Below are 20,902 nucleotides of genomic sequence, written 5' to 3' on the forward strand. Positions count from 1 at the left end.
ATGTGGATGGCTGCAGTTGCTTCCTGCTTATTCCCCATACTTCTCGCATTTGTATATAGACATCTAAGATACTGGTTTGATCTTTCCTCCCAGTTTTGTCCTGAACCTCCTTTCCCTCTGACAATATAGCCCACACTCCCTCTCGTTTTTGACCCATCTCCCCGGTCTCCATGTTCCCCACTTACCTGTGGGCTTTGCTCACCTGTCCCCGTCGAACCTAGTTTAAAGCCCTCCTCACTAGGTTAGCCAGTCTGTGTCCAAAGGTACTAATAACTTGAGCTGTGGTTTGGAGGTGGAACAGCTGTCAAGGGCACTGAGGGGGAGATAGCAGGAGCTCATCCTTCAAGGAGTGGGGTTGGCACTGGAGGTTACTAGAAAGGACAAGAAGACTCCATTCTGGGGTTCAGGAGGTGAATTTATCCCTCAGTGGTGGGCAGGTGATGGGTGGAAGTAGTGCTGGTTCCAGGTGCCCTTAATTCCCGCTGATTCCTCGGGGCGTTTGAGTCTCTGACAGGTTCTCGTTCCCTTGCAGCAGGAGGACGTCACGGCCAAAAGTGATGCACCAGCTCCGCATCATCCGGCACTTGCGCCAGATTCCTGAGACACTGCAGGGGCTGTGCCTCTGAGGCCATCAGCAACTCCTGCTCCCTGCTGCAGGTACTGCTCTGGCTCACTGTAAATGGGGAGCTAGTGGAAGGGGAAATTGAGCCCCCTGGCACTCACTAAAAGGGAAAGTGGTGGATTCTCCATCTCTTGATGTCATTGAAGGAAGACTAGATGCCTTTCTGCAATGTGTGTGCCCAAAGAGTAACTATTGTACTATACAGGAAGCCTATGATATGCAGGGGCTTAGATGAGATGCTCTAAAGGTCCCTTGTGGCCATAAAGTCTACTAATTTTGGAAACACTGAGTGTAGCATTGGGAGCAGCCTCTGATGTTTTACTGTCTAGCCCACTTGCTTCCTAGAATGAAGACGCATTGAGTGGGGTGATCCACAGAGAGTAGCTCAAACCTTCATAGTGTCAGGCCAGCAGCAGGACATTAGCACTTAAGGGTTTGATTGGTGGCAGTGATATCACAAAGGTCTTTTGCAGGATGTCAGCTTATTGGTCAAATGTGTTAGGGAGGTGGTGACCTCAGAGAGAGATGCTGACATCAGCCTGGCAGGACAGGAGCACAGGGCCAGGGAAACCTCAGAGACCCTGTGGCTTTGCTTCAGCAAGTCTCCTTCTCGGGGTCTTTCTTTGAGGACTGAGAGAGTATTAAGGTTCACGTACGTGAGTGCGTGCAGGAGCCTCTTTCGAGTTTTCTCCTTTCCTTTTACTGATTTTACTAGAAAACAGACGTCCCTGTTTAGAAGGTAAGAGCCTCCAAGAGGTTTTGGCAGCTGCTCAGTCTGATCCACGTGGTGCCAGCTGAATTCTAGGCATGGAAAACAGTAGTTTAAGATGGCAGAATTTTATTCCATCCCTTGGATTTTGTGCCGTAGAATCACTGGGGACATTAGGGTTTGTCCTTTTTGTTTTACCTTTTCCTCCATCCCTCCTTCCTTTCTCTTCATCTCTTACTTCTTTTGTCCTTTCTCCTGTTCCTCGAAAACTGTAGGGTTGAAATAGTGTTTGGACTCCCCTAACACTAGATGCTGCCATCCTGTGGCTTAGCATTAGTGTCTGGGATGACTTGGGTCAAGATCTCAACTTCCCCGCAACCCACTTCACTGCTGCCAGAATCCCTCCTGCCCCCCCTGCTAGAGCCGCCTCCCTGGCCAACCTGGGTGGGGGTGGATAACAGTGTTTTTTTCATACATTCATAGATTATCGGACTGGAAGGGACCTCGAGAGGTCATCGAGTCCAGTCCCCTGCCCGCATGGCAGGACCAAATACCATCTAGACCATCCCTGATAGACATTTATCTAACCTACTCTTAAATATCTCAAGAGATGGAGATTCCACAACCTCCCTCGGCAATTTATTCCAGTGTTTAACCACCCTGACAGTTAGGAACTTTTTCCTAATGTCCAACCTAGACCTCCCTTGCTGCACTTTAAACCCATTGCTTCTGGTTCTATCCTTAGAGGCTAAGGTGAACAAGTTTTCTCCCTCCTCCTTATGACACCCTTTTAAATACCTGAAAACTGCTATCATGTCTCCTCTCAGTCTTCTCTTTTCCAAACTAAACAAAGCCAATTCTTTCAGCCTTCCTTCATAGGTCATGTTCTCAAGACCTTTAATCATTCTTGTTGCTCTTCTCTGGACCCTTTCCAATTTCTCCACATCTTTTTTAAAATGCGGTGCCCAGAACTGGACACAATACTCCAGCTGAGGCCTAACCAGAGCAGAGTAGAGCGGAAGAATGACTTCTCGTGTCTTGCTCACAACACACCTGTTAATACATCCCAGAATCAGGTTTGCTTTTTTTGCAACAGCATCACACTGTTGACTCATATTTAGCTTGTGGTCCACTATAACCCCTAGATCCCTTTCTGCCGTACTCCTTCCTAGACAGTCTCTTCCCATTCTGTATGTGTGAAACTGATTGTTCCTTCCTAAGTGGAGCACTTTGCATTTGTCTTTGTTAAACTTCATCCTGTTTAACTCAGACCATTTCTCCAATTTGTCCAGATCATTTTGAATTATGACCCTGTCCTCCAAAGCAGTTGCAATCCCTCCCAGTTTGGTATCATCCGCAAACTTAATAAGCGTACTTTCTATGCCAATATCTAAGTCGTTGATGAAGATATTGAACAGCGCCGGTCCCAAAACAGACCCCTGCGATACCCCACTCGTTATGGCTTTCCAGCAGGATTGGGAACTATTAATAACAACTCTCTGAGTACGGTTATCCAGCCAGTTAGGCACCCACCTTATAGTAGCCCCATCTAAATTGTATTTGCCTAGTTTATCAATAAGAATATCATGCGAGACCGTATCAAATGCCTTACTAAAGTCTAGGTATACCACATCCACAGCCTCACCCTTATCCACAAGGCTCGTTATCCTATCAAAGAAAGCTATCAGATTGGTTTGACATGATTTGTTCTTCACAAATCCATGCTGGCTGTTCCCTATCACCTTACCACCTTCCAAGTGTTTGCAGATGATTTCCTTAATTACTTGCTCCATTATCTTCCCTGGCACAGAAGTTAAACTCACTGGGGTCTGTAGTTTCCTGGGTTGTTTTTATTTCCCTTTTTATAGATGGGCACTATATTTGCCCTTTTCCAGTCTTCTGGAATCTCTCCCGTCTCCCATGATTTTCCAAAGATAATAGCTAGAGGCTCAGATACCTCCTCTATTAGCTCCTTGAGTATTCTAGGATGCATTTCATCAGGCCCGGGTGACTTGCAGGCATCTAACTTTTCTAAGTGATTTTTAACTTGTTCTTTTTTTTTATTTTATCTGCTAAACCTACCCCCTTCCCATTAGCATTCACTATGTTAGGCATTCCTTCAGACTTCTCGGTGAAGACCGAAACAAAGAAGTCATTAAGCATCTCCGCCATTTCCAAGTTTCCTGTTACTGTTTCTCCCTCTTCACTAAGCAGTGGGCCTACCCTGTCTTTGGTCTTCCTCTTGCTTCTAATGTATTGATAAAAAGTCTTCTTGTTTCCCTTTATTCCCGTAGCTAGTTTGAGCTCATTTTGTGCCTTTGCCTTTCTAATCTTGCCCCTGCATTCCTGTGTTGTTTGCCTATATTCATCCTTTGTAATCTGTCCCAGTTTCCATTTTTTATATGACTCCTTTTTATTTTTTAGATCATGCAAGATCTCATGGTTAAGCCAAGGTGGTCTTTTGCCACATTTTCTATCTTTCCTAACCAGCGGAATAGCTTGCTTTTGGGCCCTTAATAGTGTCCCTTTGAAAAACTGCCAACTCTCCTCAGTTGTTTTTCCCCTCAGTCTTGATTCCCATGGGACCTTACCTATCAGCTCTCTGAGCTTACCAAAATCTGCCTTCCTGAAATCCATTGTCTCTATTTTGCTGTTCTCCCTTCTACCCTTCCTTAGAATTGCAAACTCTATGATTTCATGATCACTTTCACCCAGGCTGCCTTCTACTTTCAAATTCTCAACGAGTTCCTCCCTATTTGTTAAAATCAAGTCTAGAACAGCTTCCCCCCAGTAGCTTTTTCAACCTTCTGAAATAAAAAGTTGTCTCCAATGCAGTCCAGGAATTTGTTGGATAGTCTGTGCCCCGCTGTGTTATTTTCCCAACATATAGCCGGATAGTTGAAGTCCCCCATCACCACCAAATCTTGGGCTTTGGATGATTTTGTTAGTTGCTTAAAAAAAGCCTCATCCACCTCTTCCACCTGGTTAGGTGGCCTGTAGTAGACTCCTAGCATGACATCTCCCTTGTTTTTTGCCCCTTTTAGCCTAACCCAGAGACTCTCAACACTTCCGTCTCCTATGTCCATCTCTACCTCAGTCCAAGTGTGTACATTTTTAATATACAAGGCAACACCTCCTCCCTTTTTCCCCTGTCTATCCTCCCTGAGCAAGCTGTACCCATCCACACCAACATTCCAATCATGTGTATTATCCCACCAAGTTTCAGTGATGCCAACAATGTCATAGTTGTATTTATTTATTAGCACTTCCAGTTCTTCCTGCTTATTCCCCATACTTCTCGCATTTGTATATAGGCATCTAAGATACTGGTTTGATGTTTCCTCACAGTTTTGTCCTTACCCTCCTTTCCCTCTGACAATATAGCCCACACTCCCTCTCGTTTTTGACCCATCTCCCCGGTCTCCATGTTCCCCACTTACCTGTGGGCTTTGCTCACCTGTCCCCGTCGAACCTAGTTTAAAGCCCTCCTCACTAGGTTAGCCAGTCTGTGTCCAAAGGTACTAATAACTTGAGCTGTGGTTTGGAGGTGGAACAGCTGTCAAGGGCACTGAGGGGGAGATAGCAGGAGCTCATCCTTCAAGGAGGGGGGTTGGCACTGGAGGTTACTAGAAAGGACAAGAAGACTCCATTCTGGGGTTCAGGAGGTGAATTTATCCCTCAGTGGTGGGCAGGTGATGGGTGGAAGTAGTGCTGGTTCCAGGTGCCCTTAATTCCCGCTGATTCCTCGGGGCGTTTGAGTCTCTGACAGGTTCTCGTTCCCTTGCAGCAGGAGGACGTCACGGCCAAAAGTGATGCACCAGCTCCGCATCATCCGGCACTTGCGCCAGATTCCTGAGATACTGCAGGGGCTGTGCCTCTGAGGCCATCAGCAACTCCCGCTCCCTGCTGCAGGTACTGCTCTGGCTCACTGTAAATGGGGAGCTAGTGGAAGGGGTAATGGAGCCCCCTGGCACTCACTAAAAGGGAAAGTGGTGGATTCTCCATCTCTTAATGTCATTGAAGGAAGACTAGATGCCTTTCTGGAATGTGTGTGCCCAAAGAGTAACTATTGTACTATACAGCAAGCCTATGGTATGCAAGGGGTTAGATGAGATGCTCTAAAGGTCTCTTCTGGCCATAAAGTCCCCTAATGTTGGAAACACTGAGTGTAGCATTGGGAGCAGCCTCTGATGTTTTACCGTCTAGCCGGCTTGCTTCCTAGAATGAACAGGCATTGAGTGGGGTGATCCACAGAGAGTAGCTGAAACCTTCAAAGTGTCAGCCCAGCAACAGGACATTAGCACTTCCGGGGAAGGGTGGGTGTGGCAGTGATATCACAAAGGCCTTTTGCAGGACGTCAGCCTATTGGTCAAAGGTGTTAGGGAGGTGGTGACCTCCGAGAGAGATGCTGACATCAGCCTGGCAGGACAGGAGCACAGGGCCAGGGAAACCTCAGAGACCCCTGTGGTTTTGCTTCAGCAAGTCTCCTTCTCGAGGTCTCTCTTTGAGGACTGAGAGAGTGTTAGGGTTGACGTATGTGAGTGTGAGCAGGAGCCTCTTTCGAGTTTTCTCCTTTCCTTTTGACGGATTTTACTAGAAAACAGACGTCCCTATTTAGAAGGTAAGAGCCTCCAAGAGGTTTTGGAACCTGCTCAGTCTGATCCATCTGGTGCCAGCTGAATTCTAGGCATGGAAAACAGTAGTTTAAGATGGCAGAATTTTATTCCCTCCCTGGGATTTTGTCCCGTAGAATCACTGGGGACATTAGGGTTTGTCCTTTTCGTTTTACCTTTTCCTCCATCCCTCCTTCCTTTCTCTTCATCTCTTACTTCTTTTGTCCTTTCTCCTGTTCCCGTTTCACCACCAGGAGTGGTGTGTTTGTGTGTGTGTTGCTGGGGGTGCTCTTCACCTCCCCGTGTGGGGAGTTCATCCAAAACTGTATGGTTGAAATAGTGCTTGGACTCCACTGACACTAGATGCTGCCATCCTGTGGCTTAGCATTAGTGTCTGGGATGACTTGGGGCAAGATCTCAACCTCCCCTCAACCCACTTCACTTCTGGCAGAATCCCTCCTGCCCCCCCGCTAGAGCCGCCTCGATGCCCAACCTGGTTGGGGGTGCAGAAGAGGGTTCTGATAACTTGAGGTTTGGTTTGGAGGTGGAACAGCTGTGAAGAACACTGAGGGGGAGGTAGCAGGAGCTAATCCTACAAGGAGGGGGGTTGGCACTGGAGGATACTAGAAAGGACAAGAAGACTCCATTCTGGGGTTCAGGAGGTGAATTCATCCCTCAGCGGTGGGGAGGTGGTGGGTGGAAATACTGCTGGTTCCAGGTGCCCTTAATTCCCCCTGATTCCTCGGGACCTTTGAGTCTCTGACAGGTTCTCGTTCCCTTGCAGCAGGAGGACGTCACGGCCAAAGTGATGCACCAGCTCCGCATCATCCGGCACTTGCGCCAGGTGCCTGAGACACTGCAGGGGCTGTTCCTCTGAGGCCTTCAGCAACTCCCGCTCCCTGCTGCAGGTACTGCTCTGGCTCACTGTAAATGGGGAGCTAGTGGAAGGGGAAATGGAGCCCCCTGGCACTCAGTGAAAGGGAAAGTGGTGGATTCTCCATCTCTTGAAGTCATTGAATGAAGACTAGATGCCTTTCTGGAATGTTTGTGCCCAAAAAGTAACTATTGTCCTATACAGGAAGCCTATGATATGCAGGGGGTTAGATGAGATGCTCTAAAGGTCTCTTCTGGCCATAAAGTGTATTAATTTTGGAAACACTGAGTGTAGCATTGGGAGCAGCCTCTAATGTTTTAATGTCTAACCGGCTTGCTTCCTAGAATGAAGACGCATTGAGTGGGGTGATCCACAGAGAGTAGCTCAAACCTTCAAAGTGTCAGGCCAGCAGCAGGATATTAGCACTTCAGGGGATGGGTGGGTGTGGCAGTGACATCACAAAGGCCTTTTGCATGAGCTCAGCCTATTGGTCAAAGTTGTTAGGGAGGTGGTGACCTCAGAGAGAGATGCTCACATCAGCCAGGCAAAACAGGGGCGCAGGGCCAGGGAAACCTCAGAGACCCCTGTGGCTTTGCTTCAGCAAGTCTCCTTCTCGAGCTCTCTTTGAGGACTGAGAGAGTATTAGGGTTCACATATGTGAGTGTGAGCAGGAGCCTCTTTTGAGTTTTCTCCTTTCCTTTTACCCATTTTACTAGAAAACAGAAGTCCCTGTTGAGAAAGTAAGTGCCTCGGAGAGGTTTGTAACCTGTTCAGTCTGATCCACCTGGTGCCATCTGAATTCTAGGCATGGAAAACACTAGTTTAAGGTGGCAGAATTTTATTCCCTCCCTGGGATTTTGTCCCGTAGAATCACTGGGGATATTAGGAAAACAACAAGGAGTCTGGTGGCACCTTAAAGACTAACAGATGTATTTGGGCATAAGCTTTCGTGAGTAAAAACCTCACTTCTTCGGATGCATAGAGTGAAAGTTACAGATGCAGGCATTATATACTGACACATGGAGAGCAGGGAGTTACTTCACAAGTGGAGAACCAGTGTTGACAGGGCCAATTCAAAAATCAGGGTGGATGTAGTCCACTCCCAATAATAGATGAGGAGGTGTCAATTCCAGGAGAGGAAAAGCTGCTTCTGTAGTGAGCCAGCCACTCCCAGTCCCTATTCAAGCCCAGATTAATGGTGTTGAATTTGCAAATGAATTTTAGTTCTGCTGTTTCTCTTTGAAGTCTGTTTCTGAAGTTTTTTTGTTCAATGATAGTGACTTTTAAATCTGTAATAGAATGACCAGGGAGATTGAAGTGTTCACATACTGGCTTATGTATGTTACCATTCCTGATGTCCGACATGGGGACATTAGGGTTTGTCCTTTTCCTTTTCCCTTTTCCTCCATCCCTCCTTCCTTTCTCTTCATCTCTTACTTCTTTTGTCCTTTCTCTTGTTCCCCTCACACCACCAGGAGTGGTGTGTGTGTGTGTGTGTGTGTGTGTGTGTGTGTGTGGTGCTGATGGTTCTCTTCTCCTCCCCTTGTGGGGAGTTGATCCAAAACTGTGGGGTTGAAATAGTGCTTGGACCCCACTGACAGTAGATGCTGCCATTGTGTGACTTAGCATTAGTGTCTGGGATGACTTGGGTCAAGATCTCAACCTCCCTGCAACCCACTTCACTGCTGTCAGAATCCCTCCTGCACACCCTGTTAGAGCCGCCTCCCAGCCCAACCTGTGTCGGGGTGGAGAAGAGGGTTCTGATGACTTGAGCTGTGGTTTGGAGGTGGAATATCTGTGAAGGGCACTGAGCAGGAGGTAGCAGGAGCTCACCCTACAAGGAGGGGGGTTGGCTCTGGAGGTTTCTAGAAAGGACAAGAAGACTCCATTTTGGGGTTCAGGAGGTGAATTCATCTCTCATTGATGGGCAGGTGCTGGGTGGAAATACTGCTGGTTCCAGGTTCCCTTAATTCCCCCTGATTCCTCGGGGCGTTTGAGTCTCTGACAGGTTCTCGTTCCCTTGCAGCAGGAGGACGTCACGGCCAAAAGTGATGCATCAGCTCCGCATCATCCGGCACTTGCGCCAGATTCCTGAGACACTGCAGGGGCTGTGCCTCTGAGGCCATCAGCAACTCCCGCTCCCTGCTGCAGGTACTGCTCTGGCTCACTGTAAATGGGGAGCTAGTGGAAGGGGAAATGGAGCCCCCTGTTACTCACTAAAAGGGAAAGTGGTGGATTCTCCATCTCTTGATGTCATTGAAGGAAGACTAGATGCCTTTCTGGAATGTGTGTGCCCAAAAAGTAACTATTGTACTATACAGCAAGCCTATGGTATGCAAGTGGTTAGATGAGATGCTCTAAAGGTCTCTTGTGGCCATAAAGTCTACTAATTTTGGAAACACTGAGTGTAGTATTGGGAGCAGCCTCTGATGTTTTACTGTCTAGCCGGCTTGCTTCCTAGAATGAAGACGCATTGAGTGGGGTGGTCCACACAGAGTAGCTCAAACCTTCAAAGTGTCAGGCCAGCAGCAGGACATTAGCACTTCCGGGGATGGGTGGGTGTGGCAGTGACATCACAAAGGCCTTTTCAGGACCTCAGCCTATTGGTCAAAGGTGTTAGGGAGGTGGTAACCTCAGAGAGAGATGCTGACATCAGCCAGGCAGGACAGGGGCTTAGGGCCAGGGAAACCTCAGAGACCCCTGTGACTTTCATAGAATCATAGAATATCAGGGTTGGAAGGGACCTCAAGAGGTCATCTACTCCAACCCCGTCCTCAAAGCAGGACCAATTCCCAACTAAATCATCCCAGCCAGGGCTTTGTCAAGCCGGGCCTTAAAAACCTCCAAGGAAGGAGACTCCACCACCTCCCTAGTTAACGCATTCCAGTGCTTCACCACCCTCCTAGTGAAATAGTGTTTCCTAATATCCAACCTGGACCTCCCCCACTGCAACTTGAGACCATTGCTCCTTGTTCTGTCATCTGTCACCACTGAGAACAACCGAGCTCCATCCTCTTTGGAACCCCCCTTCAGGTAGTTGAAGGCTGCTATCAAATCCCCCCTCATTCTTCTCTTCTGGATACTAAACAATCCCAGTTCCCTCAGCCTCTCCTCATAAGTCATGTGCTCCAGACCCCTAATCATTTTTGTTGCTCTCCACTGGACTCTTTCCAATTTTTCCACATCCTTCTTGTAGTGTGGGGCCTGTCGGAGAAAAACAGAGTTCTCACTATTTGTTTAGGGACAGCAAGTCAGATGCTTTATTAACTCTCACAATTGCCCAGAGGGAGAGAGCTAAGCAGGTCTCTCCCAGGTAACTAATTACAGCAAGCATTTATACCTTTCATTACAGAAATAACGAGGGACAGCTGCGTTTTGTTTCTACATAGGCCATCTTGATATCTCATTTCTTCACTTGTTTTGACTCTTGCCAACATACAATATTTTCTATACCTTATCTACACAAGGTCTTCTACACCTTATCTATACCAGGTCATAATGACTTCTTACACAGTTCTTTCTCACCCGCCTCACACATTCCTCGCTTCTACAAATCTCGCGTTATTAGGGTTACAGTTAGCCTAACTCTTGCTAACGAACTGTCATGCATTGCATCCCCTTCCTGTGAGCTCTTTCTCTGCTTCCACAGGCCCAAAACTGGACACATTATTCCAGATGAGGCCTCACCAATGTCGAATAAAGGGGAACGATCACGTTCCTCGATCTGCTGGCAATGCCCCTACTTATACAGCCCAAAATGCCGTTAGCCTTCTTGGCAACAAGAGCACACTGTTGACTCATATCCAGCTTCTCGTCCACTGTGACCCCTAGGTCCTTTTCTGCAGAACTGCTACCTAGCCATTCGGTCCCTAGTCTGTAGCAGTGCATGGGATTCTTCCGTCCTAAGTGCAGGACTCTGCACTTGTCCTTGTTGAACTTCATCAGGTTTTTTTTGGCCCAATCCTCTAATTTGTCTAGGTCCCTCTGTATCCGATCCCTACCCTCTAGCGTATCTACCACGCCTCCTAGTTTAGTGTCATCTGCAAACTTGCTGAGAGTGCAGTCCACACCATCCTCCAGATCATTAATAAAGATATTAAACAAAACCGGCCCCAGGACCGACCCTTGGGGCACTACTCCGCTTGAAACCGGCTGCCAACTAGACATGGAGCCATTGATCACTACCCGTTGAGCCCGACGATCCAGCCAGCTTTCTATCCACCTTACAGTCCATTCATCCAGCCCATACTTCTTTAACTTGGTGGCAAGAATACTGTGGGAGAGCGTATCAAAAGCTTTGCTAAAGTCAAGGAATAACACATCCACTGCTTTCCCCTCATCCACAGAGCCAGTTATCTCATCATAGAAGGCAATTAGGTTAGCCAGGCACGACTTCCCCTTGGTGAATCCATGCTGACTGTTCCTGATCACTTTCCTCTCCTCTAAGTGTTTCATAATTGATTCCTTGAGGACCTGCTCCATGATTTTTCCAGGGACTGAGGTGAGGCTGACTGGCCTGTAGTTCCCCGGATCCTCCTCCTTCCCTTTTTTAAAGATGGGCACGACATTAGCCTTTTTCCAGTCATCCGGGACCTCCCTCGATCGCCATGAGTTTTCAAAAATAATGGCTAATGGCTGTGCAATCTCATCCGCCAAGTCCTTTAGCACCCTCGGATGCAGCGCATCCAGCCCCATGGAGTTGTGCACGTCCAGTTTTTCTAAATAGTCCCGAACCACTTCTTTCTCCACAGAGGGCTGGTCACCTTCTCCCCATATTGTGCTGCCCAGTGCAGCAGTCTGGGAGCTGACCTTGTTCGTGAAGACAGAGGCAAAAAAAGCATTGAGTACATTAGCTTTTTCCACATCCTCAGTCACTAGGTTGCCTCCCTCATTCAGTAAGGGGCCCACACTTTCCTTGACTTTCTTCTTGTTGCTAACATACCTGAAGAAACCCTTCTTGTTACTCTTAACATCTCTTGCTAGCTGCAACTCCAAGTGTGATTTGGCCTTCCTGATTTCACTCCTGCATGCCTGAGCAATATTTTTATACTCCTCCCTGGTCATTTGTCCAATCTTCCACTTCTTGTAAGCTTCTTTTTTGCGTTTAAGATCAGCAAGGATTTCACTGTTTAGCCAAGCTGGTCGCCTGCCATATTTACTATTCTTTCTACACATCGGGATGGTTTGTTCCTGCAACCGCAATAAGGATTCTTTAAAATACAGCCAGCTCTCCTGGACCCCTTTGCCCTTCATGTTATTCTCCCAGGGGATCCTGCCCATCTGTTCCCTGAGGGAGTCAAAGTCTGCTTTTCTGAAGTCCAGGGTCCGTATTCTGCTGCTCTCCTTTCTTCCTTGTGTCAGGATCCTGAACTCGACCATCTCATGGTCACTGCCTCCCAGGTTCCCATCCACTTTTGCTTCCCCTACTAATTCTTCCCTGTTTGTGAGCAGCAGGTCGAGAAAAGCTCTGCCCCTAGTTGGTTCCTCCAGCACTTGCACCAGGAAATTGTGCCCTACACTTTCCAAAAACTTCCTGGATTGTCTGTGCACCGCTGTATTGCTCTCCTAGCAGATATCAGGGTGATTAAAGTCTCCCATGAGAACCAGGGCCTGCGATCTAGCAACTTCTGCTAGTTGCCAGAAGAAAGCCTCGTCCACCTCATCCCCCTGGTCTGGTGGTCTATACCAGACTCCAACCGTGACATCCCCCTTGTTGCTCACACTTCTCAACTTTATCCAGAGACTGTCAGGTTTTTCTACAGTTTCATACCGGACCTCTGAGCACTCATACTCCTCTCTTACATACAATGCAACTCCCCCACCTTTTCTGCCCTGCCTGTCCTTCCTGAACAGTTTATATCCATCCATGACAGTACTCCAGTCATGTGAGTTATCCCACCAAGTGTCTGTTATTGCTTCAGCAAGTCTCCTTCTCGAGGTCTCTCTTTGAGGACTGAGAGAGTATTAGTGTTCACATGTGTGAGTGCGAGCAGGAGCCTCTTTGGAGTTTTCTCCTTTCCTTTGACGGATTTTACTAGAAAACAGACGTCCCTATTTAGAAGGTAAGAGCCTCCAAGAGGTTTTGGAACCTGCTCAGTCTGATCCATCTGGTGCCAGCTGAATTCTAGGCATGGAAAACACTAGGTTAAGGTGGCAGAATTTTATTCCCTCTGTGGGATTTTGTCCCGTAGAATCACAGGGGACATTAGTGTTTGTCATTTTCGTTTTACCTTTTCCTCCATCCCTCCTTCCTTTCTCTTCATCTCTTACTTCTTTTGTCCTTTCTCCTGTTCACCTGCCACCACCAGGAGTGGTGTGTGTGTGTGTGTGTGTGTGTGTTGCTGGGGGTGCTCTTCACCTCCCCTTGTGGGAAGTTGATCCAAAACTGTGAGGTTGAAATAGTGCTTGAACTCCAATGACACTAGATGCTGCCATCCTGTGGCTTAGCATTAGTGTCTGGGATGATTGGGGCAAGATCTCAACCTCCCCGCAACCCACTTCACTGCTGGCAGAATCCCTCCTGCCCCCCCTGCTAGAGCCGCCTTCCTGCCCAACCTGGGTGGGGGTGGAGAAGAGGGTTCTGATAACTTGAGCTGTGGTTTGGAGGTGGAACAGCTGTCAAGGGCACTGAGGGGGAAGTAGCAGGATCTCATCCTTCAAGGAGGGGGGTTGGCACTGGAGGTTACTAGAAAGGACAAGAAGACTCCATTCTGGGGTTCAGGAGGTGAATTCATCCCTCAGTGGTGGGGAGGTGCTGGTTGGAAATACTGCTGGTTCCAGATGCCCTTAATTCCCCCTGATTCCTCGGGGCGTTTGAGTCTTTGGCCTGGTCTACACTAGGCGTTTATGTCGAAGTTAGCGCCGTTAAATCGAATTAACCCTGCACCCGTCCACACTGCGATGCTATTTAGTTCGACATAGAGGTCTCTTTAATTCGACTTCTGTACTCCTCCCCGACGAGGGGAGTAGCGCTAAATTCGACATGGCCATGTCGAATTAGGCTAGGTGTGGATGGAAATCGACGCTAATAGCTCCGGGAGCTATCCCACAGTGCACCACTCTGTTGACGCTCTGGACAGCAGTGCGAGCTCGGATGCTCTGACCAGCCACACAGGAAAAGCCCCGGGAAAATTTGAATTTGAATTCCTTTTCCTGTCTGGCCAGTTTGAATCTCATTTCCTGTCTGGACATCGTGGCGAGCACAGCAGCACTGGCAACGATGCAGAGCTCTCCAGCAGTGATGGCCATGCAGTCTGTGAATAGAAAGAGAGCCCCAGCATGGACTGATCGTGAAGTCTTGGATCTCATCGCTGTGTGGGGCGATGAGTCCGTGCTTTCCGAGCTGCGATCCAAAAGAAGGAATGCAAAGATCTACGAGAAGATCTCTAAAGACATGGCAGAGAGAGGATACGGCCGGGATGCAACGCAGTGCCGCGTGAAAATCAAGGAGCTGAGACAAGGCTACCAGAAGACCAAAGAGGCAAACGGACGCTCCGGATCCCATCCCCAGACATCCCGTTTCTACGAGGCACTGCATTCCATCCTCGGTGCTGCCGCCACCACTACCCCACCAGTGACCGTGGACTCTGAGGATGGGATACTGTCCACGGCCGGTTCCTCAGACATGTTAGGGGACGGGGAAGATGAGGAAGGAGATGAGGAGGGCGAGGCAGTTGGCAGCTCTCACAACGCTGATTTCCCCGACAGCCAGGATCTCTTCATCACCCTTACAGAGATCCCCTACGAAGCGTCCCCAGCCATTACCCCGGACACAGAATCTGGTGAAGGATCAGCCAGTAAGTGTTGTAAACATCTAAACATTTATTTTTAACAAAACAGGAATATTAACAATTAAAAGAATGGGTTGTTCATGATTAGTGTGCCCTAGGCGCTTAACGGTTTAGTAAGGGGCAGTGCAAGTTTTGAAAAGAAATCTAGCAATGTCCGGTTTTCAGTGATTGTCCTGCACAAGCCGCTCTACTGTGTATTCCCTGCTACTGCAGCTACAGTAAAATGCGGTCTATATGTGCGGGGATAGAGCAGTAATCCTCCTGGGACATCTCGATGAAGCTCTCCTGGAGGTAACTTGAAAGCCGTTGCATGAGGTTCTTGGGGAGAGCGGCCTTATTGGGTCCTCCGAAGTACGACACGTTGCCGCGCCACGAGATTATCAGGTACTCGGGGATCATTGCTCTGCACAGCAGGGCGGCATACGGCCCTGGTCTTTGGAGGCTTTCCCGGAGCATTCTCTCTTTGTCGCTCTCGGAGATCCTCATCAGGGTGATGTCGGCCATGGTGACCTGCTTTTAATTAGGTAGGGGAATGTTAGTGTTGGGACTGCTTTCCCGTTCCTTTACAGAACTGTCACCGCTGGTTTGCAGCCACGCGGTGGAGGCGGGAGAGGGGCAGCCGAAAGGGATCATTCCCGGGGACAGCCGCGAGGGGGTGGGACAGGGGCAGAGTTCCCGCTTGCCGGATTGCTGGCAGCAGGGACTGACATTGATTTAAATGTGAAATGAGGCCAGTGGTAATATAAAAGTTTTAAACTGCCACAAGTGTACGGCTTACCATGTCTGCCTGCAACAGAAATTCCGTTGTGCTGCCTCGCTTCTCAAATGTGCTGTTCAAGACCCCAGGCACAGAATGCGAAGGCCGAGAATTCGACCTTGTGCTGAGTGCGCATGTGAAAGGTGCTGTGCATGGTCTTGTTCACAGAGAAAGACTATGTTCTTTGTTCACAACTACATTTATCTTTCAGAGGAATTCACTCCCTTTTTCCCATTTCCACAGCCCCGTCTGCGACTGTCTCACAACCTAGCCTGGAATCACACTCCCAGAGGCTAGCGCGGATTAGGCGTAGGAAGAAGAGGACACGGGAGGACATGTTCTCTGAGCTTATGGCCTCTTCCCAAGCCCAGGCAGCACAGCAGACCCAGTGGCGGGAGAACTTGACCCGAATGCACCAAGCCAACATGGATCGGGAGGAGAGGTGGCGGCAGGAAGACCAGCAGGCGACTCTAACGCTGCTTGGACTACTGAGGGAGCAAACGGACACGCTCCGGCGCCTTGTGGATGTTCTGCAGGAACGGAGGCAGGAGGACAGAGCCCCGCTGCAGTCCATCTCTAACCGCCCTCCCCCGCCACCAAGTCCCATACCCACCTCACCCAAAGTGCAAAGAAGGAGAGGCGGCAGAGTCCCTGCTAACTCTCACTCCACCCCTGCAGAGAGCTCTAGTAGCAGAAGGCTCTCATTTCCCAAAATTTGAAAAGTTCTTTCCTTCCCGCCTGACACAAGCCCACGTCCAAGTTTCACCTCCCAATGCCATGTGTAGTTGATAATAAAAAATTCGTTTCTGTTAACTACTGTTTCAATCATGTTCTTTTGGAGGAGGAGGGGAAAGGGGGTTGGAAATTGGACAGGACAGTCTCCTTTGGCAGGGTACATAGTCGGGGGCAGGCACAGCAGCAGGGCACATACACAGTGCAGTGATGCAGTGACTAGTTGCCCCGGTTAGTCTGGGAGGTTGTTTTGATGTAATGTTGGGGGGGGTGGGTTGCTCTGTGACTTTGTGGCGGGGGAGGGCAGTTACAGATCTTAAGCGCCGGTCCTTAGACAGGATCACAGAGCCACACAGCATGGGATCTGTAACCGTCCTCCCCCTGCCACAAAGTCAAATAGACCTCCCATACACACAGTCCCGATCAGGAGGGGTGACAGGCTCCGTTGAAACAAGCATCCCACCGCAGCGGAGCCTGTCAATCCTTGAGTTTAGAAGCTGCATTCGCATCACAACACTAGACCCGCCCCGCACCACAGTCTGCGTCCCAGTTTTAAAAAATTCCCGCTAAAACAGTATTAAAGAAAACGGTGTGCTTTAACAAAGTAGAACTATTTTTATTTCGACACGTGTGTTGGAGGGGGGGTGAAGGGGGTATGTAACTGGATAGGATAGTCAACATTACCTGGGTAAAGAAACGGGGGCAGGTTTAGCTTCTCAGTACACAAACTATAAAATCACAGGTTACCCTGCTCACTCAGGAACTTTGCTTTCAAAGCCTCCCGGATGCACAGCGCTTCCCGCTGGTCTCTTCTAATCGCCCGGCTGTCTGGCTGTGAGTAATCACCAGCCAGGCTATTTTCCTCAACCTCCCACCCCGCCATAAAGGTCTCCCCCTTGCTCTCACAGAGATTGTGGAGCACACAGCAAGCTGCTATAACAATGGGGATATTGGTTTCGCTGAGATCACAGCGAGTCAGTAAGCTTCTCCATCTCCCCTTGAGACGGCCAAAAGCACACTCCACCACCATTCTGCACTTGCTCAGCCGGTAGTTGAAGAGTTCTTTTTCAGTGTCCAGGGCGCCAGTATAGGGCTTCATGAGCCAGGGCATTAGCGGGTAGGCTGGGTCCCCGAGGATGACTATAGGCATCTCCACATCCCCAACAGTTATTTTGTGGTCCGGGAAGTAAATACCTTGTTGCAGCCGTCTAAACAGACCAGAGTTCCTGAAAACACGAGCGTCATGAACCTTGCCCGGCCATCCCACGTAGATGTTGGTAAAACGTCCCCTGTGGTCCACCAGTGCTTGCAGCACCATGGAAAAGTATCCCTTTCGGTTAATGTACTGGGTGGCCTGGTGGTCCGGTGCCAGGATAGGGATGTGAGTTCCATCTATGGCCCCACCGCAGTTTGGGAATCCCATCGCTGCGAAGCCATCTATGATCGCCTCCACGTTTCCCAGGGTCACTACCTTTGGCAGCAGTACATCAACGATTGCCTTCGCTACTTGCATCACAACAACCCCCACGGTAGATTTGCCCACCCCAAACTGGTTCGCGACTGACCGGTAGCTGTCTGGCGTTGCAAGCTTCCACAGGGCTATGGCCACTCGCTTCTGTACACTCAGTGCAGCTCGCAACCGGGTGTCACTGCGCTTCAGGGCAGGGGACAGCAACTCACAAAGTTCCAGGAAAGTTCCCTTCCGCATGCGAAAGTTTCGCAGCCACTGGGATTCATCCCAGACCTGCAGCACTATGCGGTCCCACCACTCAGTGCTTGTTTCCCGTGCCCAGAATCGCCGTTCCACGGCATCAACATGACCCATTGCCACTGTGATGTCCTCGGCGCTGGGTCGCCTGCTTTCTGACAGGTCTGTGCTACTCTCAGACTTCAGGACATCACCGCGGTGCCGTAGCCTCCTTGCCTGACTTTTCTGCATCTGCCTCAGGGAAACCTTTATGATAAGCTGCGAGACGTTGAGAGCGGCCACAACTGCAGCGATGGTCGCAGCGGGCTCCATGCTCGGAGTACAGTGGCGTCCGCGCTGTCAATGACTGGAAAAGCGCGCGAACTGTTTTCCCGCCGGCGCTTTCAGGGAGGGAGGGCGGGAGTGATGGACGGATGACGACAGTTTCCCAAAAGCACCCTCGACTCATTTTGTTACCCAGAAGGCATTGCCGGCTACACCCAGAATTCCAATGGGCAGAGGGGACTGCGGGAACTGTGGGATAGCTGACCACAGTGCACCGCTTCGAATGTCGACGCTATCACCGTTAGTGTGGACGCACAAAGTCGAATTACTGTCCTTAGTGTGGACACACACGTTCGACTTTGCAATATCGATTACAAAAATTCGATGCAAGTAAAATCGAACTACTCTCGTAGTGTAGACAAGGCCTTTGACAGGTGTGGTCCCGTTAGACTGGAGAATAGCTAATGTGGTTCCTATTTTCAAGAAAGGGAAAAAAAGTGATCCGGGTAACTACAGGCCTGTTAGTCTAACATCTGTAGTGTGCAAGGTGTTAGAGAAAATTCTGAAAGAGAAACTAGTGGAGGACCTGGAGGGTAGTGGCAATTGCGATAAATTACAACATGGTTTTACGAAGGGCAGATCGTGCCAAACGAATCTGATCTCCTTCTTTGAGAAAGTAACGGATTTATTAGACAAGGGAAATGCGGTGGACCTAATATACCTGGATTTCAGTAAAGCGTTTGATACTGTACCCCATGAGGAATTATTGGTTAAACTGAAAAACATGGGGATCGATATGAAAATCCAGAGGTGGATAAGGAATTGGTTACTGGGGAGAATGCAGCGGGTTGTATTAAAGGGTGAACTGTCGGGTTGGAGGGAGGTTACTAGTGGAGTGCCTCAAGGTTCGGTTTTGGGACCCATTTTATTTAATCTATTTATAACTGACCTCGGAACCGATTGCAGGAGTGGGCTGATAAAATTTGCGGATGATACGAAGGTGGGAGGCGTTGTAAATTCGGAGGAGGATAGGGATATCCTGCAGGGAGACTTGAATGAGCTTGTGAATTGGAGTATCAGAAATAAGATGAAATTTAATAGTGAAAAGTGTAAGGTGATGCATTTGGGGATGACTAATAACAATTTTAGTTACAAGATGGGGACGCATTGGTTAGAAGTAACGGAAGAGGAGAAGGACCTAGGGGTTCTTGTAGACCGCAGGATGACTATGAGTCGACAATGTGACGTGGTGGTGAAAAAAGCCAATGCTGTCTTGGGATGCATTAGGCGAGGTATATCTAGTAGGGATAAGGAGGTCCTGCTTCCGTTGTACAAGGCGCTGGTGAGACCTCATTTGGAGTACTGTGTGCAGTTCTGGTCTCCCATGTTTAAAAAAGATGAACTCAAACTGGAACGGGTGCAGAGAAGGGCCACTAGGATGATCAGAGGAATGGAAAAGCTGTCGTACGAAAGGAGACTAGAGGAGCTTGGGTTGTTTAGTCTGACAAAGCGAAGGCTGAGAGGGGATATGATTGCTATCTTTAAATATATTAGAGGGATTAATACAAGGGAGGGAGAAGAATTATTCCAGCTTAGTACTAACGTGGATACCAGAACGAATGGATACAAACTGGCCGTGGGGAAGTTCAGACTTGAAATTAGACGAAGGTTTCTGACCGTCAGAGGGGTGAAATATTGGAACGGCCTTCCGAGGGAAACGGTGGGGGCGACGGACCTGTCTGGTTTTAAGATAAAGTTAGATAAGTTTATGGAGGGAATGGTTTAATGGTAAAACATAGTAGTCAAGGAAAGCCAAGCAATGGTAGGTAAATAGTATAATGGCAAATAAGGGTCAGGCTAGAGACTCTTGCCTACATGCTCGGGGTCTTACTGATCGCCACATTTGGGGTCGGGAAGGAATTTTCCTCCAGGGTAGATTGGCTGAGCCTCTGGAGGTTTTTTGCCTTCCTCCGCAGCATGGGGCAGGGATCTCTAGCAGGAGGGTCTCTGCCGATTGCAGTCACTAAAAACAGGATTGGGGACTTCAACAGCAGAGTCCAGGGAAGGGGTAGGGACGGTTTCATGGCCTGCAGCATGCAGGGGGTCAGACCAGATGATCATAATGGTCCCTTCTGACCTTAAAGTCTATGAGTCTATGAGTCTATGAGGTTCTCGTTCCCTTGCAGCAGGAGGACGTTATGGCCAGAGTGATGCACCAGCTCTGCATCATCCGGCACTTGTGCCAGGTGCCTGAGACACTGCAGGGGCTGTGCCTCTGAGGCCATCAGCAACTCCCGCTCCCTGCTGCAGGTACTGCTCTGGCTCACTGTAAATGGGGAGCTAGTGGAAGGGGAAATGGAGCCCCCTGGCACTCAGTAAAAGGGAAAGTGGTGGATTCTCCATCTCTTGATGTCATTTCATGAAGACTAGATGCCTTTCTGGAATGTGTGTGCCCAAAAAGTACCTATTGTACTATACAGGAAGCCTATGATATGCAGGGGGTTAGATGAGATGTTCTAAAGGTCTCTTCTGGCCATAAAGTGTAGTAATTTTGGAAACACTGAGTGTAGCATTGGGAGCAGCCTCTGATGCTTTACTGTCTAGCCGGCTTGCTTCCTAGAATGAAGACGCATCGAGTGGGGTGATCCACAGAGAGTAGCTGAAACCTTCAAAGTGTCAGGGCAGCAGCAGGACATTAGCACTTCAGGGGATGGGTGGGTGTGGCAGTCCCTGCACAAAGGCCTTTTGCAGTGTAGTAGTTCCGGGGTGGGGCTCGTCCCTTCCTGGGGTACCTGGGAGCCAGGCCGCCCCGCTACAAAGCGAATAACAGTTA

The 20,902-nt window shown here is 49.0% G+C and overlaps 1 protein-coding gene across 1 annotated transcript; it reads left to right on the forward strand.

Moving 5' to 3' along the window:
- Positions 1 to 13,452: 13,452 nt before the first annotated feature.
- LOC135977976 (uncharacterized) lies at positions 13,453 to 16,178 on the forward strand. The gene is made up of 2 exons (XM_065579090.1): positions 13,453 to 14,614; positions 15,609 to 16,178. Exons 1-2 carry the CDS (start codon positions 14,038 to 14,040, stop codon positions 16,082 to 16,084), a joined length of 1,053 nt encoding a protein of 350 aa, XP_065435162.1. The 5' UTR covers positions 13,453 to 14,037; the 3' UTR covers positions 16,085 to 16,178.
- Positions 16,179 to 20,902: the final 4,724 nt, after the last annotated feature.

Source organism: Chrysemys picta, unplaced genomic scaffold, assembly GCF_011386835.1.
Source record: "Chrysemys picta bellii isolate R12L10 unplaced genomic scaffold, ASM1138683v2 scaf85, whole genome shotgun sequence".
NCBI lineage: Eukaryota > Metazoa > Chordata > Testudines > Emydidae > Chrysemys > Chrysemys picta.

Coding starts and splice junctions, on each gene's coding strand:
- LOC135977976 (XM_065579090.1), top strand. CDS start 14,038: ATGCAGAGCTCTCCAGCAGTGATGGCCATGCAGTCTGTGAATAGAAAG. Junction 14,615..15,608: donor ATCTGGTGAAGGATCAGCCA/GTAAGTGTTGTA, acceptor CCATTTCCACAG/CCCCGTCTGCGACTGTCTCA.